The sequence below is a fragment of the Lampetra fluviatilis genome, chromosome 2 (assembly GCF_964198595.1).
Source record: "Lampetra fluviatilis chromosome 2, kcLamFluv1.1, whole genome shotgun sequence".
Taxonomy (NCBI): Eukaryota; Metazoa; Chordata; class Hyperoartia; order Petromyzontiformes; family Petromyzontidae; genus Lampetra; species Lampetra fluviatilis.
In genome coordinates, this window is record NC_136276.1 from 30,074,874 (window position 1) to 30,102,861 (window position 27,988).

The 27,988-nt window shown below is 48.0% G+C and overlaps 1 protein-coding gene across 1 annotated transcript; it reads right to left on the reverse strand.

Annotated features, from left to right (window-relative positions):
• Positions 1 to 27,896, reverse strand: RPN2 (ribophorin II). The gene is made up of 18 exons (XM_078873604.1): positions 27,845 to 27,896; positions 24,591 to 24,769; positions 23,923 to 24,018; positions 21,699 to 21,875; positions 21,027 to 21,125; positions 20,199 to 20,333; positions 19,514 to 19,690; positions 14,317 to 14,435; positions 13,598 to 13,703; positions 10,017 to 10,108; positions 8,087 to 8,201; positions 7,419 to 7,613; positions 6,773 to 6,859; positions 6,325 to 6,420; positions 4,224 to 4,299; positions 3,185 to 3,314; positions 1,914 to 1,985; positions 1 to 127 (listed from the first exon to the last, which is right to left on the reverse strand). Exons 1-18 carry the CDS (start codon positions 27,855 to 27,857, stop codon positions 109 to 111), a joined length of 1,983 nt encoding a protein of 660 aa, XP_078729730.1. The 5' UTR covers positions 27,858 to 27,896; the 3' UTR covers positions 1 to 108.
• Between the last annotated feature and the right edge of the window lie 92 nt (positions 27,897 to 27,988).

The following is a 27,988-nucleotide window of genomic DNA, read 5'->3' on the forward strand; positions in this document are numbered from 1 at the left end:
ACAAAAAAGACCCCCCCCCCATCCTTTATGCACAACTCCCATCATCCCCTTTTTCGGATCACGGTTTAATCCTCGTGGGAGTTGTCGCTCGTCACAGCACGGCAGCCGTCAGTGAAGTTTCGATTTGCTGTGGGGTGGGGGAGGGGAGAGGAGTGGGGAGCAGAGGTTGTGGTGGAGGGGAGTGTTACCCGTGCAAGTTCATTGCACGCACGCACACACACACGTGTGTATGCGTGAACCACGCGTCGCGCACATGTACACATGCTAACATACAACAACCGCCATTCGCCACTAAGCGGCGGTGACGTCACCAAGGCGTTTGTGCCAGGCCAGGTGCACTCCGAGACCATGTGAAGTGTCGAAGGCTGACTGCTGGCAGGAGGTCACGGAGTAGACCCAGGTGCCATGGGTTGAACGACTGAGATGACTGTGCCAATTTGCTGCATTTTAGCCGCCAGGCATGCACACATGCAACACACAAACCGTGTACTCTCGAATGGGGGCGAATGGGGGCTTGGAAGCCAGTACGCACAGGATTGTGGGATTTCTCCCCCATAATCCTGCTCTTAGATATGCGCAACTTACAGAGTTGCTCAAACGCGAGTGCCTCACACGATCCCCATGCACAGAGTTTTGCGTATTCATGTTCACCACCTTGTCAATTCAAATGCGCATGGAATCAATATTACAAATTCTCTATGGGAAAACATCTAATGTATGTAATACATTACAAAAACGTGCTATTAAGAAGGGCCATTGCCACCTATTATATATTTCCTTTTCAGGCAGTGTTTTTGACGAATGTATTGAGTTTCATCTAGGAAATATAATACATTATGACGAAACCGAGTAACCTAACAGCAATGTTAAGAATGAGTGCTGCGTTTAGGGAGCGAGTTGGAGGTGGCTATGAAACCAACGATTTAAGTTTGATTCTCAGCCACTGGCAACATCAACAGGGAGAGATATCTACACTGCGGTCCTTGGAGAGTTTCTCCCCCCCCTGCCCCCACTCGCCTTTACCAACCCGCACTTATCTGGGTGAAGTATGGTCAAAAAACCCCCATGACCAAGTGTCGGGATGCAATTCATCTTGTAGTGGAGTTACAAGGGGCTGTAAATGATGACTTTTCTTGGATTTAGAATACACAGAGTTGAAGCTTTCGTGACTGCAAGGATTCATACTCTTTGGTTTTTTCGGTAAAGTCACGCTACGTTGTCCCCACCTGAAGAAGGGCGCTTGTGATGTGCCCGAAACGTCGTGATTTTATTTAGTTGTTTTCATTTATTTTTTTACCTACGTGACTTTACCGAAAAAAACAAAGAGTTCGAATACATAGCAGGTGGTTACTCGGTATAAATAACAATTATTGGAATAAATCTTTACTCATGAAACCAAGTGAGCATCCAACACACGTTTTCAAAAGGGGTCCTGCTGAGGATGATTGCAATTTCCTTGCCGATTAGCAATGCATGTAGTAGGAACTGGGAGTGCCTGGAGAACACACACACCCATTTTAGGGGATACCACTCAGAGGTTTACATGAAAGGATTCAAGAATCCACTCACTGCGCTACCCATGTCCTGGCGCCCTCAGAGCTCAGCGCGTTTGAGAGTTTCACATGTCAGTGATCCACCGACTATCGTCTCCAAAGTGCTGGATTGTAGGCATGAGCTTCTGCACCTGGCTCAACCTACTTGCTGCACTGCAATTTAGCAGCCACCTTATAGGTCTGTAAAATGGGAATCTTGTCAATGTGACGATCACTCTCCATGATCCGCCAACCCCTGCATCATCCAAAGCGCTGGATTTCACACCGATGTTTCCCCATTGAAAATAAAATAAAATGACAAACTCAAAACGAGTCAAAACGCGGCTCCCAACTGCGAGCAGCCTGGTAACCTCGCCTCACTTTAGTCGCACGCCTCCCGTCCCCGACGCGGACCTAAACCTCGCCATCCTGCTGAGGTGCTCGTGCGAAATCCTGGAGCGGATCGGCCCCGGAGCCAGAGTAGGGGACAGTCGAGCCCCAGGGTTCGGTAAAGAGAGGGAGAGGTTGGGAGAGGGAGAAGGAGAGGGGGGCAAAGGAACAGGAAGATGGGTCAGAGGGAGAGAGAGGCGGGAGAGAGGGACAAGGAGAGGGAGGTTGGGAAGAGTAAGAAATAGGTGGGGGGAAGAGAGGGAAAATATGGTTGGAGGGAAGTGGCAGATGAATTGGAGTACAAGGATGTTGTTGGCGGTGGTCAAATGCTTGGATGAGAGATGGCCCGAGTCAAGTAAATTAAGAACGTGTCAAGGATGGGGTTCACAGTTGCCGGGGAAACGGGACAGGAGGTGGGTGAGACGGGCGGGGAGGGAAGGTGGTGAAACAAATGAAAAGCGACAGGATATACAGGTGTGGGAGAAGAGTGTTTATCGATGGCAAATAAAATGCGATGAAAAGCACAGAACACACAGAGACACGGACATCAGAACACGCGGAGAAATAGGACAAAGAAAGGCAACGTACGGAAGAAAGGTGCCAAGCCGGTATCGTTGTGTTAAATCGGTGCTCATTCACAGCACTTGACCCGAGGGTTTTTAAGAATAACCAAAGTGAAAGTGCTAGTCAGCAATTATGAAGGCTGGCACAGTAATTAGTAGTCGTGTTAGTATGCGCATCTGTCCCGGCCTCCCCCCTAGGTCGACTCCACCTTACACGAGTGTGGTGTGCAAACATGAACACTGGCAAAGCTCGTGGTTCAGACCACACCATCCCCTCTCGTGCCACCAGACCTGAATAGATCGTCGCTAACGGTGTACTCGCCAATCAAGCTAAATAAGCGATCTGCCCCTGTGAGTGAGTGCCCTGGATGTGCATGTGATTGTGTTTGTATGTGTGTGTGTAAGTGGCCTGTGAGTGGGGAGCAGTCGTGTCGTGGTTAGCGTGCAGCGCTACAAACCTGGCGGCTGGGTGTGGTGCTCGCTAACAGCACTTGCTCCTACAGTTTATTAAGGCTATATGGAGGAACTTTGTTTTTTGCCCTGTGAGTGAGTGCCTTGTGCGCGTCTGTATCTTTGCTCTTTGTGTCTGTTTGAGTGAGTGCTTTGTGTGTTTGTACGTATGTATGAATGCGAGTGTGTGTGTGTATGTATTTATGTATGCAAGTGTGCGATTGTAGGCGTCAGTGTGCGCGTACGTACCGTTTAGCCGCCATGCGAGCGAGCACGCGGTTTCCGGCGAGGAAGGTGATGATGCCGAGCACAAGCAGATACTTGAGCGTCTGGAACATATTCAGCTGCGTCCAGAACACGAACATAAGCACCAGCATGCCTGCTCGCACACAAGAGATACACACAGGCACTACATGTAACAACAGCCGCTGTTCGCCACTAAGTGTTGATGTTGTCGCCACGGCGCTTGTGCTAGGCTAAGTGCACTTTGACGTCACGTGAAGTGTGGAAGCTTCGCTGCAGACAGATCATGAGACAGATCAATGTTTTGCAGATTAAACCAATGACATGACTGGCAGATGGATCTTCTTTGCTCACAGCAGGACCAACTTGCTGTGGTTTTGCAGCTTAGCACTCTGCTTGCTTTTGTGAGCTTTGCTCACCTGCCCTTCTTTGTTACTCAAGGGCAATTGCCTTCAATTTCCTAATAGCATCCTTTACCAGTCACCTCCACAGAGACCGATCTTTTTTCGTGTGTTTAGTTTGTTGTCCTTCCCCCGCACCTCCGATTAGCATGACTGGCTACGTACGGTGCGAATGAAGTTCAACATACATACTGCAAGCTTTACTCAGCTGCATATATTCCAATCAGCATATCCCTTCTCAAGCCTGTGCCATGCCCGTTTAGCCCCCTATATCTGGCAAAAATCTAGAAAAGAGATGCTGCTTGTGCAAGTGGTGGCTGGGCCTACGGGCTACATGACAGAGGCTATATATCCTTGCCTTTTCAGGAGTTCACTCCTCACAAAATCCAATCTGGTTGTAGGCAGGTCAGCCTGTCAAGGGATCCACGTTTTGCACGTGTAAAGAAGGAGAGGCCATAATTGTGGCCGAGAAGACCTGGAGCTTCATGTGGAACAGACAGGCCAGGCAGCAACCACACAGCAATACGCAGCCGAAGGAAATATAATGCAGCTTGACTTAATCGAAGCTCTTCACTGCCATGAGCACGTTGCCTAGGCTCGGGCACTCCTCCATCTGCTCCACAACCCCCTTGCTCACGGCTCACCTGCATAGCCCAGGTGGAACAGCAACGTGCTGGGCGAGAAGGTGAAGTTGGAGATGTTGGCTCCGAGTTTTACCCACTGCAAGACAGAGACAAAGGTTCCTCGTATAGCCTTAACAGACTGTTGGGGCAAGTGCTGTTGGCGAGCACCTATGAAAGGCCGGCATGGCACAAGAGTGGGTGGGTGGGCAGCACTATGCGCGGCCGCCTTTTTTTCCCCAATGGTGATGTTTATACACTGCACAACGAACTCATTTGAGGTTGAGTGGACTTAGGAGAGCGGCTCAGGACTGGTTCAGATAACCGTCACTGGCGTGGGCAGTGAGCGGGAATCGTACCCGGGTCGCTGGGGTCGTAGCACAGCGCGCTAACTGTTACACGACTGCTCCCCACAGATTTTGACATGTGGAGGATGACATGCAACAAAAACCGCCATTCGCCACTAAGTGGCGGTGACGTCACCATGACGCTTGTGCCAGGCCATGTGCACATTGAGGATGACATACGAACACATCCACACAAACACTCACTGACATACGCACACCTAAGGAGCAAGGATTAATCCAATTAATGTACAAAGTACGACCATTGTGTGACTGTGTCAGGGTGCAAATTCGCCAAATTAAAAACATCCATATATTACTCCATTTGGATCAGCACATAGCAATCATCTGGAAAGGTAATGCCCATTCAATGACCAAGTGGTACCGAGTCACCTTGTTGCCGCACAGGGACAGCTGCCACTGAGGGTGCCCTTTCAAATGCGATGTTAAGCTCTCAAGAGACGAACAAGCATACCGGAGGCTTTATCAATCACTATCACTGTATCATTAGGCCAGGTGGCTTAGGAAGCTCACAATGGCTAAGTCAAAGCAGTTACCTTTAGTCAGCACTGCTGAGATAAGTCCAGAAAACTGGATGATGTAGCTACCTCTCCCCACTTTCTGAGGCTCATAATGGCCATATAACCTGTGCCACGGAGCCATCTCAGATTAAATCAGGTTCCCAAGTCGTAGCGTGGTTGATGTGCAAACCAAGTCACAAAGGACTCTAAAATATTCACGCTGAAAGCTGTTTTTTTTCCAAATGCAAAGACTGTTTTTGCTTTCGATAATTATTAATTCTGTTAACGGGATGTTACATGTGTTTTCGGTATTTAATTTACCTACGCCAATTTGGGTACATAATGTTTTATCCACACACTACTCACAATATTTACTGTGTGCAAGTGTGTGCACACAGTGACCATAAAAGTCAGAGGTCCACTGCTTTACGCACTTGTTTATATACAATCGGAGCGCTAATGTGTGCATTTCACGCGAGTGGCTTCTCGCACCATGCATAAATGCATCGGCCATGTATTATGTAAGCGCATGCCATGTTATATGCAGCACATACGTATGCAGGAGTTATTGTTTAATGTATACGTCGCCAAAGCCAGGTCCTGCAGTGACATGGAGGCAGAAACTGCCAATTCAAAGTCGAGTGATTTCCTGCTCAAATATTCTCATCTCATGTTTACAGCCCTGAACCAGTGGTGGCAATTACTCCTTCCTATGACGGGGCTGAGGATAACCACTATTGACTTTCCAACCAGGTAGTAGTCATTTTTATTAACCCCAGAGGGATGATGGGCCAAGTTAACCCCCCAACCAGGAATTGAACTCGCAAACTTTGATTGCAAGCTGCTTGCTCTACACAGCTTAGCATCAGCGACCACAGTGCAACTTATGAAACGTCTTCGTGAGCATAGATTGAGAATGGAGAAGTGAGAAATGCAGCTGAGCGGGGGTGAGAGAGAGAGAGAGGGGAGAGAAGAATAGTTTTTTTGGAGAGGGGAATAGAGGGGTGAGTGAAGAAGAGTTGGGAGAGGTGGGAGAAAGATGAGAGATTGAACAGGAAAAATAAAGAGAAGGGAGAGGGAAGACGGCAAGATGAGAGATAATCGAGGGCAGGAGAGAGGAGAGTGCAGGAGACAGCAGAGGGCAGGAGAGATGGCAGAAGAGCAGAGAGGGCAGGAGAGGAGACAAGGCAGGAGAGAGGAGAAGGGTAGTAGAAAGAGGAGAAGGGTAGTAGAGAGGGGAGGAGGGCAGGGCCCAGGTACCAGGATGAGCAGCAGCAGTAGCGGCGCCAGCACGAGCGCCGTGAACGCGTTTGACACGACCAGGGACGGCCGCTTTTCAGGCTCGCGGAACAAATGCTGCACACGCACACAGAGAGGACACAGTTATCCATTAGTCACAGACTGGACCGGAAAGTGTTGTTAGCGTGTATCTATTTAGACCGGCAAGGCACATGAGGGGGTTGGGTGGCCGAAAACCACACCCTGCCACCTTGGTCTCCCCAGTGTCGATGTTTATGCTGCGAACCAGGCACTCATTAAAATGTTTACATAGAGCACTGGTTAACACTGGTGAGTTAGTATTGGCAAGACATAGTTAGGATGTTGAAGCTGTGAGTTGAGGCTGTAAGAACCAGGAGGGTGATGAGGGTGTGTGGGAGGGCAACGAGAGTGAGCAGTGAGAATGTGAGGATGATGTTGGGTGCTGTACATTGATCTCAGGTTTGGGCATGAAGAGACTCTGGGATTTGGCGACTGTAGGGCTTTCCTCTTCTGGGAATTTCACCAGCACGTCCGCCTGGAACACACATGGAAAGTGCTGTTAGAAACCACCTATGAAGGCCGGCACAGCATACAAAAGGGTGGGTGGTCAGTACCACGCCCCGCCACCTTTGTCTTACCAGTGCTGATGTTTACACTTTAATTCTAGATTTGATGTTTACACGTCGCAGCAGGTACTCGTTTGAGGCCGAATCAGCCTAGGGGGGGTCCTGGACTGGTTCAGATATTTGTTACCGTTGTTAGCCGTGAGTGAGAATCGAACTCGGATCGCCGGGTTCATAGCACCACCACACTACCAAAAAAACATTAATTCACACACGCTAATATACTTTCATAGACAAACACACACTCAAAAACATTCAAACTCATTCACATACATGCATTCAAACGCATATTAGGATCCGACGATGACCCTTTTAGACTTTTGACGGAAGTGCTGCTAAGTAAGCACCCATTAGGGCTGACAAACAATTACACTGGAGGAGTTGAAACGTACACACAAGTCGTCAGATTCTCACAACATCATCATCATCGTTGTCGTCAGCAGGCCTCAACCCCCAGCACTGCGAGCTCACCAGCAGCCAGTGCACGGGGTTGTAGATGGCGGCGTCGCCCACAAGGAGGTGCACTGCGTACGCGCCCGCGACGGAGGCGAGCTCGGCGCGACGCTCTAGCACGTCCAGCTCGAAGCGGTAGACGTGGCGCGCGTCTGCCTCGGCCACAAAGAGCACCTCCTGCGCGCTGCGCTCGTGCTGCAGTCGCACAAACACCTGGGGGGAGGGCCACGGGGGAGTGTGGGGGAGCACGGGGGAGTCATCAGTTAGTCATTCAGTCAGTCAGACACTCATTAAGTCACTAATTCCTTCGGTCAATATGTCAGTCAGTCAGCAACTCATTTGCTCAGTCACTCAGTTATTCACTAACTCAGTCATCCAGTCAAGTAATTCAATCAGTTATTCAATCAGTTAGTCAACCGCTCATCCAGTTATCCAGATAGCCAGTAACTCATGAACTCTGTTACTTAGTCAGTATTTCAGACAGTCAGGGATTTAGGCATTCAATGAGTCCATTAATGATTCATGACATGGTGAGGCCTTCATCCACCAGTAGATTGACACAGCTGCAAATGTGAAAATATATGAATTTGAATTTCATTCAAATTCATATATTTAATTAATATTCATGATTGTTTGGTGAATGGGACATATCTGACTGTGACTGATAGAGGAGATGGAGGTCTTACCTGGTGAGGGGAAAGGTCAGCCCCAGAGTGGAGGTCGATGAGCTGGAAGGTGAGCACGAAATTCTGGTGTCCGTCTGCTGTGAAGGTGGTGGTTGCCTTGTGAGGGTACGCCACACTGTGCAAGCGACAAGACAGAGATCCCCCGTATAGCCTCAGCAGACTTTTGGAGCAAGTGCTTTTAGCGAGCACCTATGAAGACTGGCACGGCACACGATGGGGTTGATGGTCAGCAAACCCAGTGACGATGTTTACTCATCGCACCAGGTACTCATTTGAGGCTGAATCGACAAAGGGGAGGCCCAAGACCGGTTCAGATAATCATCACTCGTGTTGTCCGTGAGCCGGAATCGAACTCGGGTCCCCGGGTCTGAAACGCAGTGCGCTAACCACTGCGTGCCACACACACAGACATGAAGACAAACATCCTCTCTTCACAGCCTCATAGGCCATTAGCAAAAGTGCTGTTAGAGAGCCCTTATTTAGGCCTGCATGACACAAGCAGTGGTGAAGAGGTCTGAATGATGCCCTGATGCTTTTGCCTGCCCCGCATGCTGCTCCAGTAACAAATTAAGGTTGAGACAACCTAGTGGAGGCTCAGGATAGGTACAGACACCCCTCCGGCCACTGATGTTAGGCCCGGCCAGGTATGACTGGGATTTGCAGTGTAGTGTGCGAACCACTGTGGCACTGCTCTCCATCCACACGAGCACGCAAAAGACTTGATTGTACACCCCATGTGATGTATGCGCGAGTGGTGAATAGCGATTGTCGTCGTTGGCGGAGCGATTGTACAAACGTGCATGTGAGCGATGGTACAAGTGCAACCCGTGTGTCCGTGTGTGCGTCGAATGTGTGGACCTGTCTACGTGGCAAAGTGTGAATGTCTAAATTAGGATCTGACCACAGAGTGAGGCCTTCTGCTATTTGGCTTCTGCATTAACAAACAAGGGGAGAGCAAACACAGCTTGGGGAGACTCGAGAGGAGGCTCTGAAGGTTTAATTTAAACAAGAGCACTCTACTCTGGGCAAACGCAACCTCAAACGGGATATGACTTGGCCGGATGAAATCGGGGTGCTTTCTCATCCACCTCCCTCCCTCTCTGGAATGTTTTGCCGATAAACATTGGCAAACAGTGCTCCCAGCCTCGCGCAGCTATGCAAACAGCACGATTTCCATCCTAGCGCTCTGTGTGCGTGTGGTGCGTGTGTGTTGCGCGTGTGTGCGTGTGCCGTTGGGGAGCGGGAGTGCAGCGGTTAGCATGCTGTGCCATGAACCCAGGGACCCGAGTCTGATCCCCGCTCACGAGCAATAAACAGTGGCAATTATCTGAACCGGTCCTGAGCCTCCTCTACGTCGACTCAGCCTTAAATGAGTATATGGTGCGGTGTGTAAACATCGTCGCTGTGGAGAGAAAGGCGGCCGGGCATGGTGCTGGCCACCCACCCCCTTGTGTGCTGTGCCAGCCTTCATAGGAGCTTGCTAACAGCATTTGCCTCAATAGTCTGTTAAGGCTATACGGGGGATCTTTGTATTTTTAGTATGTGTAGTCTATGTGTAGTGTACGTGTGTGATGTGTTGTTTGATGTGTGCGTAGTGTGATTGTGTGACGTGCACAGTGTGTGAAGTGTGTGTGTGTAATATAAATGTAAGTGGTTGTGCTTGTTGTTATGCAATTGTTTGTGCACGATACCCTCATTATTGTTCTCCTTAAGAACCACATTCACGGCTTAAAATTCCTTCCGAGACCGTTTCATGCAACAGTCGGCATTCTGATGCTGCATGTTGCATCAAGGCACAGATGAGTGGAAAAAAGAAGAGTAAAATGCAGTTTCACTCTAGGGACTGCTTTTTCTGAAGAAGAAAAAAAAACGTTCAAACAAATTGGTCCCAGCTCTTGCGGAGAGAAGAGGTGATGCGAGTCCAACTCACGACGTCGTCTTGGTGGTGATGCTCTGGTCCTTGTCCACAATTGCGATTTCCACGTTGGCGACGCCGACCTCAGTGGCGAACTTGATTTTCAACTGCAAACAAAACATAAAGAAGATGGAGAGAGGACGGAACCCGGGTGTGGGCTGCGTGGGGCTAACTCCATGCACCACGCACCGATCCTGGTGTTCGAATCCAGGTTTCAGCTGCCCGTGATTAAACCGGGTTCTTTTGAGCGAAGCGAGTTGATAAATCAAAGCATGGTCACCAACGGGCGCCCACCAAAGATGTCATATTCAATTAGAGTTTTCGTTACATTTTCCCGAATTCTGTTAATATTTATTATTCGCTATTTAAAGCCAGGTGGATGTCAACCGAGATGACACAGCTAATCTTCACGCGAGACCTGGGTCACAAATTGGTCAAAGCAGCCTAATAAGTGGATCCCGCAAAGCAATACATTCAACGTAAGAGCAAAGATCAACAACACTGGCACAAAAAGAGGGTGGTCATTTCTTGTTCTCGTGACATGAACCGGTGGACACAATTTGAATATAATCTTGAGTAATCAGTCACACCTGCCATTCTCAAGTCAACAGCATGTGGGGAATACTGTAATGTCACAACGTCCGGTAGGTAATACTATGATGTTTTTGTAGGTATTGTCATTTTAGTTTGTATACATAAATTAATTTACACATACTGTAGACAATCACATCGACATGCAAAAGTGTGCAAAGCCAGACGTTATTTTCGGAGGCTCAGACAATCAAACTAAGGTGCTATTAAGTAAACTTAGGTTTCAGTGCAGTTGCTCAAGACATCTAAATCAAGTATCACGAAAAGTGATAAAGTCACAGGAAACCACCAAGTTGAATACATACACATGGACAAACACAAAGACAGACACATTAACAAAAAGATCCCCCTTATCGCCTTAACAGACTTTTGGGGCAAGTGCTGTTAGCAAGCACCTATGAAGGCCAATACAGCACAAGAGAGGGTGGGTGGCCAGCACCACGCCCGGCCACCTTCGTCTCCTGAGTGGCGATGTTTACACACCACACCAGGTACGCATTTGAGGCCAAGTCGATCTAGGGGAGGCCCATGACAGGTTAAGATAATCGTCACTAGTGTTGACCGTGAGCAGGAATCGAACTTGGGTGGCTGGACGTGTGTAGCGCAGCGCGCCGACCACTGAACTACCGCTCCCCACAAAGGCAGATGTACGACACACAGACACACACGACAAACACAGAGATACACGTGAAATACTCAGATGCAAACAATGACACATACAAGGACAAACGTGATGCACAAATACACAATACAACAAGCACGGAGTCACACTGAAAGACAAACACACACAAAGATACACACAACAAACAGACTCCGATGAAAAACGCACACAGACACACAAAAGCCCACGAATATTACGATCTTGCATATTGACGACACAGGTGAATGGGGTGGTCATTATTTAGTGGAATCCGAATTAGCTGTGGTATTTACTCGGGGACCTCACCAGCGGCTCACGCTCCTCGGGAGGAGCATGAGCCACCGTGGTGGGGCATCACGTTGGTGAGATGTTAACTACCTCGCCCAGTATACAGGAGGTCGTGGATTTGATCCCGACGCCTGTATATTTGGAGTTTGCATGTTTTCCCTGTGGTCATGTGGATTTTTCTCAAGGTCCTCCGGTTTTTCCTTCCACATTTAGAAACACGCGTTTAGAGTACTTGGCTGCTGGAAATGTCCACATAAGCCACTCCTCTTCGGCTATCATTTGTGGCAGGTCGCTTCTGAAAAAAAGAGCTATACAGCCGAGTGGGTCTTACCTGGCAAAATAAAAAATAGTTTGGTTTTTAAGAGATGGCACGTAACAGTGGGGATCGCGGCGGCAGTGCCGCCGGGGTACAACCACGTGCAATGACAAACACCGGCAGCCAACGCAAATGGCAGGGTGCGGCGGTGGTGCGATTAGATTAGTCAGAGGAAAGCGAAAAAAAAGACAACCGAGGAGGCGAGAAAATAAAAAAATAATGGTCCGCTGTTGCAATAGAGGGAGTGCCGGCCAGCCGTCCGGACCAAATGTGCTTTCACCTTTCACACAGTGTGTACCACGGAGCAAACAACGGAGAATCAAAGTGATTTTCTATGCTGCTTTAACACCCCCCCCCGGCCACCCTCAATTATGTTCCGGTGGAGCCGTCGAATTGGCACGGTAGGCAAAGACATTTCCATTGCAAAGCTCACAGAGAGCAGTGCATCACTCTGTGTTAGAGATGGCCCCGGAATATGTCTGGACAGAAGTACTTCTGTGTCAATTTAACGGCCATATTTGTCCATGCCAGGGGCATACACCTCCCAAGGCCCCGCAGAGACTGACTCATTGACCACAAGGGCACTTTACTTATTCATTTAACTTGCAAATTGAATTGTGAAAATTGGGTTGAATCGTGTCGGGGTGAATTGTCACACCACTGCATAAGTAGGGTTCTTGGTAATAAGAGGGAAAACCTAAGACTCAAAAACCAAATGTATCCAAACATCAGCGGGGAGAAATGTCCCAAGCTGACTAGCATGGCCGTGTTGTTTAATCTTCAAATAATGTCACTTAACCTTTAAAGACTTATTTGATAAATGACACATAGAGACCACTCAATTAAGCAATGAAACAGTCGGCAGGAATGTGAAAGAGGCGAGGAGAGCGGTGGGGCCACTGCTGAAGTGGCCGCCGTCAGGGCCAATGACCCCACACATCATAAGGTGCGGCTGGCGCGTGCGTGCGAATGTGCGTGTGAATGTGCGTGCGTTCCAAACAAGGGCCACACCTGCGCAGGCCTTCCACGATACATGGAAGCTTGCGCGACTCCGTCCATCCGTCTGTATTTATTTTCATTTTATTTACAGAGCGTATCTACGCAATTCCTTTTTTTTTTACGGATAACGATTTAACCACATCCGTGGTCATTAACGTGGCCGTCTACCTCAAGAACCCGATGGGAAAAACCCAACAAAGTAGCATGCAAATGCATCGATAAAACATTATGCTCTCACCCCGCACATTAACCGTCGTAATTCTGGGTCACCGTTCAAGTAATGAAATGATTCTTTGTTGCCATGTTTGCATTGTTCGTCTGTCGTTCTTGTCTGTAACGTTTCATCTGTATTGTCTCCTCTCTGTACTCTGTCTCATCTATACTGCATGCGCCGTCCGTCTCCTTTGTTCTAACCTTATGGAGGCATGGACAGAGAAATGCACGGATGGGACATTTCTTATGTCCACTCAACAGATGAATGGACATAAGGACAACTGCATGATTAGATGGACACACAGATGGGTAGATGGCAGAACGCCAAATAAGGATGGACGAATTGACACAAATATCGCAACATGGATGACAAGATGGATACAAGGATAGATGGATGGGCAAACGGACAAAATTAATGGACACACATACAAATGGATGAACACACAGAAGGACAAATGAACGGAAAGATGCACGGATAAACACAAGTGCAGACAGACGAACAAGACGGACACTGAGGGGACGTGAGGCCACACGAGAAACTCCCCTCACCTCAGTCTCCTTGCCAATCAGCCGAGCGTCTCCCTCCACAACAAGGCTCAGGTCGAAGTAGCCGCTGTTGGGGTTTGCCTGCAGGAAGTCGAACTCATGCACGTCCCTGTGGGGCAGCAGCATGGCAGTGGAGGGCATCGAGTGAGGGGCAGTCGGCGCTACATGGGGCATCGAGTTTTAGGCGGCAGCAGGGTGGATGTGTGTCCATTCATTTATTACATGTGTCCAACCGTCTGTTAGTCTGTCCATCTATCTGTCTCTTCATATGTTTGTCCGTTCGTCCATCCATTTGACCATCCGTGGGGGGTGGCAGTAGGCAACAGCAGCGTACATCAGGGTGTGGACAGCAGGTGAGGCAATAGAGGGCAGCAATGTACTCTCAGGACAGCAGTTTGTATCGGGGGCAAAAGAGAGCAGCAGTTTAGACGAGCGGTAGTACGTGAAGGTAGTATTCACTCGGGTGCTGCCGTATATCTGGGGCAGCGGTGAATAACGGGTGCAAGAGGGGTAAGCAGGGGGGCAGCAGGGGAGAGCAGCAGACATCAGGGTAGAACAGAGGTAGAATGGCTCAGCAGGGACAGCAGGGCTTAAACAGGGGCGGCAGGGGTTATTTGGGGGAAGCAGGGTAGAGCAGAGGAGTGCATTTCTTAGCAGGGTATAGCAGGGGTAGTAGGGTACAGCAGGGGTAGTAGGGGGCAGCAGGGGGCAGCAGGGTGTACCCTTGCTCGGTGAATGCGACTTGGCTGAGCACGCTGCGGCGGCTGGCGGCTTCGCGCGCCTTCTCCAGGATGACGACGGTGCCGCGTATGGGGCGCGACAGCACGTCCGTGACGCGCAGCTGGGACACACGCGCACAAACACACGTATGCCGTTGTTATTTTGTGTTCCATATACAAAGGAATACGGACAGGATGCTGGGGAAAAGTGCTGATAGCGAGGGGGCAGTGTGGTCAGAATCACGCCCGGCCGCCTTTGTCTCCCCAGCGCTGATGTTTATACACTACACCAGGTACTCATTTATCTGTGATTTGACATAGGGGAGGGACCAGAACCGGTTCCGATATTTGTCACTGATATTGGTCGTGAGCGGGAATACGAAGTAAAGTTGAAGGTACCCCCATGGGTTCCTCCGTATCACCAGTGATAGCAAATGTTTTCATGGAGAAATTTGAAAAAAATGCCATCCAGACATCCACCCTACGTCCTTCCTTGTGGAAGAGATACGTAGATGACACTTTCGTCATTTGGCTACATGGCCTGCCAGCATTGAACCAATTTCTCAACCACATCAATTCCATACACCCATCCATCAAATTCACCATGGAAGTGGTGAAGGATGGTAAGCTACCATTCCTGGATGTTGTTTGAGAAGAGGCCTGACGGCTCATTGGGATACTCTGTCCACAGGAAAGCCACCCAGAGATTCCTATCTAAAACCTGATTCCCACCACCATCCGGCCCAGAAGAATTCCCTCATCAAAACACTACACCATAGGGCCCACTGCATCTCAGACCAACACCACCTAGCCAGTGAAGTGGAACACGTACACCAGGCCCTCAAGATTAATGGGTACTCGGACCGCATTATTCGCAAAGCTGTTTCTCCAACCATGGAGAAACAATCTCCTGAGAAACAAATCAAAACCATCACTTTACCATACATAGCAGGTGTTACCAAACAGATTTCCAAAATCTTAAACAAACACAAGATCCAGGTCCGATTCAATACAGTACACAAAATCCGTGATCTAATCCCATCTGTGAAGGAGGTCATTCCTGACATGCAATACCCTGGAGTCTACAAACTGAGTTGTACCTGCGGTAGCAGTTACATTGGGGAAACAAAACGACATGTCTCGGAATGTGTTCGCCAACACAAGGCAGATCTGAAACATGGAAGAACCAATACCTTTGCCGTAGCTGACCATTGTTATAACGCTGTGGGCTCGCATATTGTTTTTTTCCGAGACCAAGGTACTCTGCAAACCTTCGGGCTACTATCAAAGGTTTGTTCATGAAGCCATCCAGATATATAAACAGACAAAACTTCAACCGAGAAGATGGATACAAATTGAACAATTATTGGAAGGATGTTATCAACCAGTAATGCCTTAACTAGTTGTGGTTGTTTCCATCGTACCTGCCGGTTTACTAGCACATTTGTATCTGTTCTTCCCCAGCTTCCCACTTCTAGCCCCACCCACTCCCCCCCTCCCAGCCTCACGTTCTCTTCCCCTAGCATTCACGCGGCCCCACCTCCCCCTACCACCCCCCTCTCTCTCTCCTCCCTTGCCTCCTACGGCAGCTCTCCCGCCGACTTCGGCATTTTCTTGCTGTGGTTGTCCCACCTGATGAGGATTGCTTGTGTTGTGATCGAAACGTCGTGATTTGTTTTATTTTATTTCTACCTACGTGACTTTACCGAAAGAACCAAAGAGTAAAGTTGACAGGGTTGGAAGCGAAGTGTGCTAACCGCAACAGTACCACACCCCATGTATTAAACACATACACACGTACACACAAGCATAGGGAGTGACAGCACATCCATAACACACAGCTGGGGCACACACACGTGCACACACACATACAAATAACAGAACAGCCGAGGGTCAAAAATTATGGTTATGGGTCACACCAGGGTCAAGGTCTGGGTATTTGTTATAAGTGGGATACAGGGTTCAATTAAAAAGTAATATTAAGACAAAACTTTTCAAAAACACGCTTTAATTAAATTAACCGTACTAGTAATGGAAGAACGCCACAACTCCAGGAAGTGGCCCCGAAGCTTGCCATAATGTAAGGGACCGTGACGAATTACAGCCAATGTCAGTTTACCGTGGACAAGCCGAAACATAACATATAAAACATAATGTTTAAAAATATATATTTTATATTTTTATGGTCGAATATAGTATTGTCATCAGTATGACATAAGTATACCAAGTTTGCAGTCGATACCACATTGGGAAGTGGGTTAAAATTGAGTTACAATATTTGAGGATACAACGACAACAACAGACAGAGGGAGTTAAATAAAAGCGTGTAAAATGAACAGCAATGTGACTGGGGCTATGGTTATTACCGAGTCCAGGGTTCTGATACGGAGTGTAATAATTGTCAATGTGGTATGATTAAGGTAGGGTGAATTTTTTACGTATGTGTATGGCTGTAATAATGAGACCATGGTTGTACACTTAGGGTTCTAGTTATTACTAGATTAGTTTGTAAGTTATAGACCTTGATTTTAATGCTGGAGGAGGCCAGGTTAGAGACAGGCATTGGAGTGGCACTCAGGAGTCAGCGACCAAGGGGAAGAGAAGACCTAACGCCAGATGGTGGTGGTGAAGAAAACTCGGTTCAGATTTGGCTTTGGCTCTAGTGAAGTGGCTCAAAACGCACGCTTATCTTGAGCCGGCTATGAATATGGTCTCAGCCAAGCTCATTATATCCATGAGTTGAGCCAAGCTACGGCTGAGTTGCTCCTGCGTCTTCAAAAGCAAACGGAGTGGCTCAATCCTGAGCGGAGCTGTTGTTAGAGGCCAAGGCAGTGTTGAGCATTGACCAAAAATAAAACCATCAGACTGAATCTTAAAGGTTGGGTGTTGACTGCACAACAGCCGGGTGATCGAGCAACAGCAGTGCTGTCTGTTGGCATAAATGGCATGGGTCACGACGACCTATTGCCTTGATATATGGTAAGTGTTACTCTGAGCATTATGGGAACGGGGCCAAGTCTACTTTTGAGCATGGGGTTATGGTAAAGGTTGTGAGGGGGGGGGGGGCTTAAGGGTCAAGACAACACACAGTTGGCTACGTACGGTGCGCAAGAAGTTAAACATACATATGTCATCCCGCCATTCGGTTTCGGAAGCATTGTGAGTGAGCGGCAACAGCAGCATTTTATTTTTAACAGTGGCCTCTGACATTTCCGAAGTGTGCCCTGGTAATTAATGGCAGGACAGCAAACAGGAGGTGCAGCCAATTAGAGCGAATGCACAAATCAATACGGGATCCTCTGAACACAGTGAGATCCTTGCCTCCACGGGCAACAACAACCCGAGTATTCCCTGCTGGATAATTACGGCATGCCCACCCCTGCCGCCTTTATTCCACTCACGAGTTAATCGCAGATAGGAGATGCTCAACGCAGAAACTTTAACGTAGCTGAATGAGGGTACGTCGGGCAGTGGTGTCCGCGCAGCTTAATCAAAAGTGACGATTTATATCCGTTTTGCCACATTTATATTACTTTATTAAAAACCAAAACGAAACCTGCGGAGACATTATGAGCACCCACTTAGGCTGGATTTTCTGTTGATGTCGCATCAATTAAATGGACATGAAGGAAAGCAGGCGGCCAATTAACCAAACAGCTCAAGAGATAACGAGCTGGAGTCCCACAAACGAAACGTAAGATCAGAGTTGACGCGAAACGCCGTGTGGGAGAGCCGGAGTAACGTCAGAACGATTAGGGCGCTGTACCCGGAACACTGTGACAGGACACTCAGCCTGAGGAAGGCTTTCTGGGCAGTGCCACCCACAAGGTCAACTCAGACTGAAATGATGTGCCAAGAAAATAAAGCTTCAACTTTCCAAAATACCCGTAAGAGACATTGAGTAGCGTACTTGATTAAACCTGTTAGGAGTTCAGTGTGAGCCTTCTAACTAAACACGCTTTCATCTTATGACAGCATGAGGCAGATAAAACAATTATAATAAAAAAAATATATATCTCCCGTTTGTAAGCCATTAGTGAAGTCTGACAATTGAAGAATCTATTATGTTAAGTATATTTTTTACCATCTCATTTGTATTGAGTCTCATGTTTTTCTGTCTCAATTGAACAGCAACCGGAATGTAACATTAGTATGTTATTTTCACCGATCGCTAAGCATGTATTCTTTGATGGTCGTTTCAAAGTGTATACCATGAGCGCAAGGAAATATTTTAATTGACGATTCAATGCATCCTTACGTGCCTGACCCTAAGTTACATCTTCCTCTCGCTGTCTGCCAATGTGACCAAACCTCCCAGGTAGGACCCTCCTCTAAAGCTGACGATTGGCAGGAATCACAGCACAGAGCTATCATCGCTGTGATCCTGGATTCGAATTTGGATTTCAGCCACTGGCAATAAAACTTGGTTTTCAAATGCAGTGAGTTGATACTCAAGCCCGATCACCAATATACAGCACAAAAAAACATTCCATTAAATGAGTTTTTTTAACTTAGATTTTCTAAATTTTAGCTCTGAGAATTAAATATATCCATTTGGCTACCATGCAACCAACATTTTTTATGTAATAGAGTATGTGAAGAAGTACAGCGCCCTCTATTGTGTAGATAAGGCACTCTCTAAATAAATTCTATGAAATACGCTTCTGCGGCCTGTTCTCCAACACAGCGTGATGCTCTGCGATAGTTAAGGATACTCCTTCCCCCATGAAATGCCGCTGATAGAACAATTACAATAACGTTGCAATCTTTTAATGTTATTAAGGAAAGAAAAATCGGGCATATGCATGAATTCCGCAATGTGTTCCAAAGTGTGTTTGTCTTCAGAAATATAGAATTTGTGATAACGTTACGTTCTGAACCGCACACGTGATACGGCGGCGCATCATGTGCGATGTTATAAGATGACCGTACTGTGTAATGACACCGAATGAGGTGAAGAGCAGCCTGAAAGGGGGAGAGAGCCCGCTTTGGCTGAAAAGGTTTAACTATTTGAATGCTGGTTTTATCGCTAATTTTGGGCAATCCTTTGATAAAAGTAGCTGGTTTTGTACAAGGTCCCTATACTACAATGTAAATTATATTACAGAAAGATGTTACGGAAAGACAGACGGACCGAGCGAATGCCTCACCACTTTTGACTTCAGTTGTAAAGAATGAAACAGTGCGGTGCCCCCCTCACCCGCAGGGTGGGCTGCTTGTGGGAGAGGGCCGGCGCGCCGTCCGGCTGCACCACGAGCGGCACGTGGAAGCGGTTGTTGGAGAGTTTGGTGGCCGCCAGAGCCACGCTCGATGCCTGCGCCAGCGTTGCCAGCGAGCCACGGCCCAGCACCGCGTTACTCAGCTGCACCACCTGGTTCTGTATGGGCAAAAAGCAAAGATCCCCCATATAGCCTTTAACAGACTGTTGGGGCAAGTGCTGTTGGCGAGCACCTATGAAGGCCGGCACAGCACACGAGGGGGTGGGGGGTAGCCAGTATCACATCCAGGACCGGTTCAGATAATCGTCACTGATGTTGGTCGTGAGGGGGAATCAAATGGACACACACAAATAAATGAGTGCATCTAAGATGGACAATAGTCATTTTCTGGCAAGACAGAAGAGGCTAGGGCTATGTCCAAGTGCCGGGCCTGCTGCGACCGTGTGACACATGTATGCATGCATGTTGAACGTCATTCGCACTGTATGTAGCCAACTGTGTTAATCGGAGGTGCGGGGGAAGGACAACAAACTAAACACATAAAGCAGTTCTAAAGAAATCAGTTTTCAATCTGGATGATTTAAAAGTGCAGAGCTCCAGTGGCTTCCTAATATCAGAAGGAAGAGCGTTCCAGACGGCCGCAGAAGTGCAGATGCTGCTACTCACGGGCTTGATGTTGGGCGCTTTGCCAATGTGCTCGGCGAGGCTGTAGGCTGCGTGCACGAAGCGCCCGGTCACCTCCAGGCCCTCCTCGAACTGCAGGTAGAGCCCCCCATGCTCGTCCGCTCGAGCAACCAGGTCCTGCGAGCACGGGACAAAAAACCCCAAAACAAATGAATGCGCGGGAGGCAAGAGATTGAACAAGTGGTGTTTTCGTAGCCACTTGTAAGCTTGTAATCCAAGCGTGGTCTCGTGCACTGCTGTGGGAATCTTCAGTGATGATCCAGCACTGTGGGGCTTCTTTTTCATTTCCCCCATCGTGGCTGTCACCTCCCTTTGCCTGTTCATAGGTGCTTGCTAACAACACTGTTAAGGGTATAGGGGATGTTTGTCCTTGTATAGATGTGTATACGTGTATAAACTGTGTGTGTATATACTGTATGTGCTGTGTATATCTATTGTGTCAATATGGAATTGTGTGTGTGTGTATATGGATTGTATATGTACTGATAAATGTGAGTGTGTTTGTGTACGGATATGTGGGGAGCGGGAGTGCAACGGTCAGCGCGCTGCGCTATGAACCCAGTGGCCCGAGTTCGATTCCCGCTCATGGCCAACACCAGTGACGATTATATGAACCGGTCCTGGGCCTCCCCTAAGTTGACTTAGTCTCAAATGAGTACCTGTTGTGGTGTGTAAACATCACCACTGGAGAGACCGAGGCGGCCGGGCGTGGTGCCGAACACCCAACCCCTTGTGTGCCGTGCCGGCCTTGCCCCAACAGATTGTTAAGGCTATATGGAGAAAATTTGCATTGTGTGATGAATGGCTCACCTCCACCTCCTGATAGATGCGGTTGAGGTCGGCCTGCTGTGAGAGGTAGGAAGCTGCCAGCAGGGCCTGTATCGTCCTGAAAATGTAACACCAACTCGGCTAAGTTATAGGAATCATCTTTTGCCGTCACAAACACAAACCAGGTTTTGGTCAAATGAAGCTCAAAAGATACACATACAACAGAAACTCTGCTGCTGTCATAATAAATCGGTCATGATGCTTAACAACAGATATCCCTCGATGCTGTTGCTATTAATTGTTAGTGCTGTATGAATTGAAAGTGGTATGGAACAATGAATAGAACCACTCGCATCGCTCAAATTTTCATAGCCAAATGTAGCGGGAGAAGCTGGCACAAGGCACCTTGAACACCTTATTCTTTTAATTGAAGTAAAAACATAACCGAAGTGAAACGTTACGCGTGAAACTAATTACAGCCCGGGTCTACCTCTGTCACGAAGCTTAATTATAATTTGCGAGCGCTAAGACAAATTTAATTTGACAGGTGGTAAAACATTCCCCGATTACAAATTACGGAAGTCAGTCCCCTCCGTCTCCCTCTCAAGGGGCACAGGGCAGACGTGTTGTTGGCGGTGACATCGCGTTCAACACGAAGCCGACGATAACGTTTGGTGGGGGGGGGGGGGGGAGTGGACGCGGTTGGTGACTCACGCGGGGGGGGCTGTCCTCTCTCGCCAGCGCGACGGCAAGCGCCGTCACCGCCTGCTGCGAGGAGAGCGGCAGATCGAGAGCCACTAGGGCGCCCACGGCGTGCGCCACCTCGGCCACCGTCGCGTCCTCGCTGATCAGCGCCAGCAGCCCCTCGCGCGTCTCGTTGCTCACCGACAGCTGCAACCGGGAACAGCGCGACGGGGCCGCGTTGTCAGAACGGCTTTAGTGATGGCACAGCCATGTGGGGGTCAGAGAGCATTGGCAGAGGATCGAACTCGGGTTACTGGGTGCACGCTGCCGTGTGCCAACCGCTCTGCAACAATGCTAGCCCCTTCCTCATAACCCAACCGTTATGAGGAAAAGGCTCATAACGGTTGGGTTATACTGATAGGAACCTCCTGGTTACACCAGCCCACAGGGGTTTATTGTGTCCGTCCGTCGTGCATCCAAAAATGGGAGGGGTGGGGCTGGGTGGAGAGGGTGGGGAGGGGCTGGGTGGAGAGGGTAGGACTGGGTGGGGGCTGGGAGGGGTGGGGCTGGGTGGGGAGGGGCTGGTTACCCCGTGGTGCCCTTATAAAATTCAACGTTAAACCTACTCACGCCGGCTTGTGCCCGCCCTCACAGTCGGCCATATTTGCGGAATACACCACGCCGCCGTTGACCCTGGCCATTGACCGAGCAACCCAACGTTCCGACCAGCTCCCTCCGCAGAAATGTGTGAGCCAGCACGATGACACCACTGGGCAGGCATTTAACGATCGCCCGCCACCGCTCCCCACTGCTCAGGGTTCGATGAATTGGCACAATTTCGGGATGACGATTCCATTTAAATGGTACTATTTTTTGGTATGTAGTCAATGGAAAATCAATAATGGTTGCACGGCTTACGTGACCCAATTCAAATGTAAAGGAATTGAATGTTATTAACTATTAGTAAATTAATGCCACGCACGCATCATGACCATACATTAAAATTTCCGATGCATCGTTATTTGCCTTATACTGAGATGTTGGGCTCAAGTCCTAGTACCAAATCTCTTTCTCTCAGGGCACCGATTCATAATGGCCATGACAATTACGGAGAAGACACCACCGAGTGCCTACATTAAAGTCTTGGTTCTGGGCGTCTCGTAGCGTTGATTTATAATGGCTACGTGACATCCGAATCAGACGGTTTAATTGACTGATTGTCCTATCACCTCTAATTGGCCGTCTGTACTGGCTCGTTGAGAAGAGAGCGAGGTACGGAGGGGGGGTCGATGGAAAAACGTCGCCCCCTCGTGGCCGTGGTGAACAGGGGCATGCGGCTTGCCACGATATAATTTTCCTCAGAAAAATGATCAATGTCTCTCGATTGCGATACTAGTTTCAAATACATCTGGAATTATATTGCACAGTTTAATTACACGTTTTTGCGCTTTGTGGTACTTTTAGTACATATAAAAATTACTTTCAAGTTATTCGATTGCAGTTCGCGCAACTTAAGCTTGACATGAGTCTTTTAATCGTAGCAATTTTACAATCACAGAAAATAGATACCTCAATGCTCTGTAAAAATAATGTCATAATAACTATGTGGTGAATTACTCTAAAAAGCATTTTGCAAAGCACTATTTAAATAGGTGCTTTTATTATTTCATATTGTCACGCACGGTTATGGGTGTGTCAATTAATCGCAACAGTCAATTCCTTACGCTCACGATGCATGCACATAGCACTGTGCTTGTGAGAACCCATCAAATAAGTACGCAAATTAAATGACAATTCTGCGAGGTTGCTCCAAATGTGACAGGGGCGGCCAAATTACAGGCCGTGAGCCGCAAGGGGCTCTTGGACCATTCAAGCGTTGCTCGACAGAGACGCAGCTCATTTGCAACTTTTCCACGTAAATTTACTCGAATCAGAAAATAATATGCCCAAGTGTGAGCGGCCTGGAGCACTTACCCCTGGCAGCAGAGTCAGACACTCATGGGCAATCCCACGGAATTTTACATAAATCCACAGCACAAGCGTGAGCAAATTGGCCACGTGACCACCGTGCGTGTCTTGTGGCTATGGGCCGTGTGAAGATTTTATAGTATGCGGCCCCGCAGGGTCAGGTGGTTTGGCCACCACTGCTATACGATTGACACTAGCTTGAATATGAGGCCCTGGGGGCTTGGTGAGGATTGCTGCTCTTTGGCCAGAGGGGTGGGGATGGAACCTGGTTGGGGGAGGAAGGTACCTCGCAATCGGAGAGCACTTTGCTTGTCCGGGCTGCGTAGAACACGGAGTGAACGTCAGAGGGGTCCAACTCGGCATTAATGAACTCGCAGGCAGACTGCAACACACATGGCAATTTCACACACAGGTTCATTAAAAAGTGTAACTGCTGCGTGTGCCATCATACCCAAGTTTAATCTGTGAGCCAAATGGAACTTCAGGGACAGCGTTGGCAATTCATATTAAAATTACCGCTGCCTAAGTGTTATCATCACAGATGTTTCCAAAATTATGATAGCCGTCTCAAAGTTGAGACTATCAAAAATGCGTACGATCTAATGTAAGGGCCATTATATTATGGTGAACTTCACAACTGTACCGTTCGGGTACGGTTATCGTGGGAGCTATCCCAACATTAATGTTAACATCAATGCTGACCCAATGTTGAGGTTACTTATACAGCTCTCAGTTTAAATGTTAACCTAATAGCTGTACCAATGTTCAGGGTAATCAAAACTATCACAACAGCTGTTCAAACATTAATGCATAATCACAACAGACCTTCCTATACTGAGTTAAGTACCCTTGTCCAAAAACCGTTGGGAGGCAGCAGCTCAAAGCGGACACGACTACACAATTCACAAGTCAACGACCCCAACCATGACCTCAACCTAATTCTGGCCAGGTCACCTGCTCGTCTGGGAGCCGCTCGCCGAGTGCGGCGAGGCCGGTGGCAGCGTGGTACGCCTCTTCCAGCGAGCTGTAGGGCCGGATCAGGGCGGTGTGCAGCCTCTCCACATCGCCGGTCGTGTAGAAATGCAGTGCGGTGGCAGCGTGGGCCAGCGCCAGGGCCAGCGGCAGCAGGAGTACTGCAATGACACGCAATAACAATGGTAAAGGTGATAAGAAAAATAACAAGCTGGCAAAGCTGGACCGTAAAGGGAGTCTCAAATATTGTTTGCGAGGGGATTTGCCCATACTGAGAAATGGCCACGTACAGTTGGGAATGAACTCAGTATTTCATCCATGGTAAAGATAAAAAAAGTGACAACTTTGTAGTAATAATTTACAACCCTTTGTCAATTCAGTGCTGGATTAGGACTTCTCCACGCTATGTAGGTCACAGGGGTTGTTTGATCATACTTCCTAAAACTGGTTAGTGTGGATTAGTAAAACGATTTAAGTGTGATTTGGCATGAACGGTTCACCTATCACTCACCCCTGATGTTTGCAATTACTGGGTATCGAGCTCAGGTAGCCAGATTCATAACACAACATGTTAACCACTATACCACAGCCCCAGCATATTATGTAAAATATAATTTTGTAATATTTTGTTAGTTTATTGTTACATCTGCTGTTATACTATCTGCTATACTATCTAAATGAAATTCTGCATTAAGTAGAAAATAATATAAATGCATTGTTAGACATTAAAATTCCCCCACTATTAGGTAATATGCCTGACATTAGTTGTGTCCTTCAACTTTAAATGCCTGTTCCATCTAGTGGAATGCTGATACACAATCGTATTTAATACCCGTAACTTAAAAAAATACACTACTATGAGCAGCATTTTCAAGGAACACTACGATACCGTATATATTCAGTAGGTGCAGCGGTAGTGCAGTGGTTAGTGCATTGCGCTATGAACCCAATGACCTGGGTTTTGTTTCCTAGCCACGGCTGACATCAGGAGCGCGTTATATCTGAACCGGTTCTGGACACCATTTTCAATAACTCGCACTTAAGTATGTTCAAAAATTAACATTTGACATAAAAACAGCATGAAGCCCAAGCTATTTCATGGGACCTTTTTGCCAGTATCAAAGTATAAAAAAAATAAGAATACATGTTATCCTTTCTGGCAATTCAAACAGGTGTTAAGATATTCAAACACCTAATAGAAACCGTTTGAAAAGAATCATGTCTGCATTAACCACACGTACTTGTGGGGAACATGCAAACAAACATGCTCCGATGTTTGCACTGTCTTTGAAACTCATTGGCCTACACGATAGCCAGCCTTCTTGAGGGCTTAGTCTCACCAGTGTCAGACCAGAGAACGTCAAAAGGCGAACCGTACAAACACAATTGACTATCAGAGCATGTATAGCTCTGATAGTGCATTGTCAGAAAGGGTAAAACCCATTCTTATTTTTTCATGCCAAGATATTTGTCTGAATGCAATTCAGGTTTGGTGGCCATTGCCTGACAGGGGCCAGGACGTGACCTAGCAGCAGTGCATTCATGGTATGCATCGCTTGTTGCAGAGGTTCATGTTTAAAGGCCAACAGCCACCCTTATTATTTCTGTGGGTCTAATAGCCGTAATACTATACGCCGTCTAAAATCCCGCGATATCATTCGTAACAGTAGGGGATTGTATGCTCGCATGCCAAATATGAAAATTACCCGCAAATTATTCAAATTGGGACTACACAATCATCGCCCCCTGCTGACAGACTGATGCCACAGGTTACTCTTGCAAACTAGGCTATCCTGATCTCTTGAGTTCTCACCTGGTTCAACAAACTGAAAACTTCCAAGAACTGCTACGGAAAGGAATTGAATACGAGGTAGGCCTTTGTCCAACAGTGGGAAGCTACGGGCATACTACAACTGCATTGCAATAGTGGAATGTAAAACTCAATTCGTTTTGTTAGTATCAGCTGATAACATGGTGGGGGGGGGGGGGGATCAGCTCATTATCTTTCCTGGATTGACAAAGTCGGCATCATGTTTTGTGGGCAAGTCAACAGTGGTTGTCCTATGGAACAACTGACTTCAGTCATAGGAATGTGGAATATCCACCGATAGCTCAGGGATGTAAACGGGAGATAAGCACCAATGGTCATTTGAGGATATCTTCTTAACCCCTGTATTGCAAGTGTACATTGTTAGACTTGACGATGTATCATAACACCATCAGCGCTACACCATAAAAAGTTAAATCCACTGCTGGATGAATCCCTCTCAAAACCACCGCTACATATCGAGCGCTACATCGTACGGTTTCAATATTAAGGCTCTTAATTAGTTGATGCTGTTGCGTTGGCAGAGGTGCACAATCAACAAAAATAACAACAAGTTCGTCAATAACACTTATGGGCAACTGCAAAACGCATTCGCACAAACCATGGCGGATGTGGACACTTAATGGAGAAATTGAAAATCAATAATTGATAAAGGAAAAACTCCATAGAATCTCGCTGTGACTGCGGTCACCCAGAGAAGACCATGGTTTATATAACGATGCAATGTCAGATTATTAAATACGAATGGTGTCATCACAGCGATACACTCCACTACTACGACTCCTAACGCAAGTTCAACCACCCCATTGTAAAAATAAAAGCCGTTGCTCCACATCAGCCATACGAGGAAGGCCGTGAAGGACGCATATAACCGGCGACGTTCCGGGCAACGTGCCTTCTTTATAGCGCACCCATGAAAGTGGAGGGTCATTGACCGAAACGTCGCCTAAAAAAATGACCGCACGAATTTGCCACTGGGCGCGCTGGGCCCTCTCGCTACGACAGCGGAAGCCGCGTGGAAACCCAAGAAACGCAGCCCGCCAGCCAATCACGGCGCTCCACGAGCCCCCTCCACATTCCCAAGCTCACATTGGCGCGCGCGGCCGCCGCCCATTGGTCGCGAGCAGCGCCACGTGACAACGCACCCAGCCAATGGCGGGTGAGGGTTGAGGTGGGGGGGGGTTACAGCGTACGCCCATCAGAACTATGGATTACAAAGAGGCTTCGATTCAATGTAAAAAACTAGAAGCGCTGCAATGGTTACAATGAATTAAAAATTGCGCCCGCCGACCGAATTAACCCGGCCGCAGAAAGCGGCGGCATCACAAGGGGCCGTTGCACGAGCTGCGGCTCGGACGGCGTCTGCCGGGAAGTGTTGGAGAGACGAGCGAGCCGCGGAGCCACTTACCTGAAGCGCGCATCGTCGCTGCTTGCGTTGACGCCAGAGACCGGAAGCTGGAACCTTTGACCCGGAAGTGCTAGAAGAGGGTGGTGTGGGGGGGTTTGTGAATGACAGGGACGTGGAGTGGCCCCTGCTCTGATTGGTTAAAAC

What these genes read in the sequence shown, in the direction of transcription:
- RPN2 (XM_078873604.1), bottom strand. An exon ending in TGCCCAAACCTGAGATCAAT is followed by an intron (nt 6,421 to 6,772) that starts GTACAGCACCCA and finishes GTGCGTGTGCAG; the next exon opens with CATTTGTTCCGCGAGCCTGA. An exon ending in GTTCCACCTGGGCTATGCAG is followed by an intron (nt 3,315 to 4,223) that starts GTGAGCCGTGAG and finishes GTGTGCGAGCAG; the next exon opens with GCATGCTGGTGCTTATGTTC.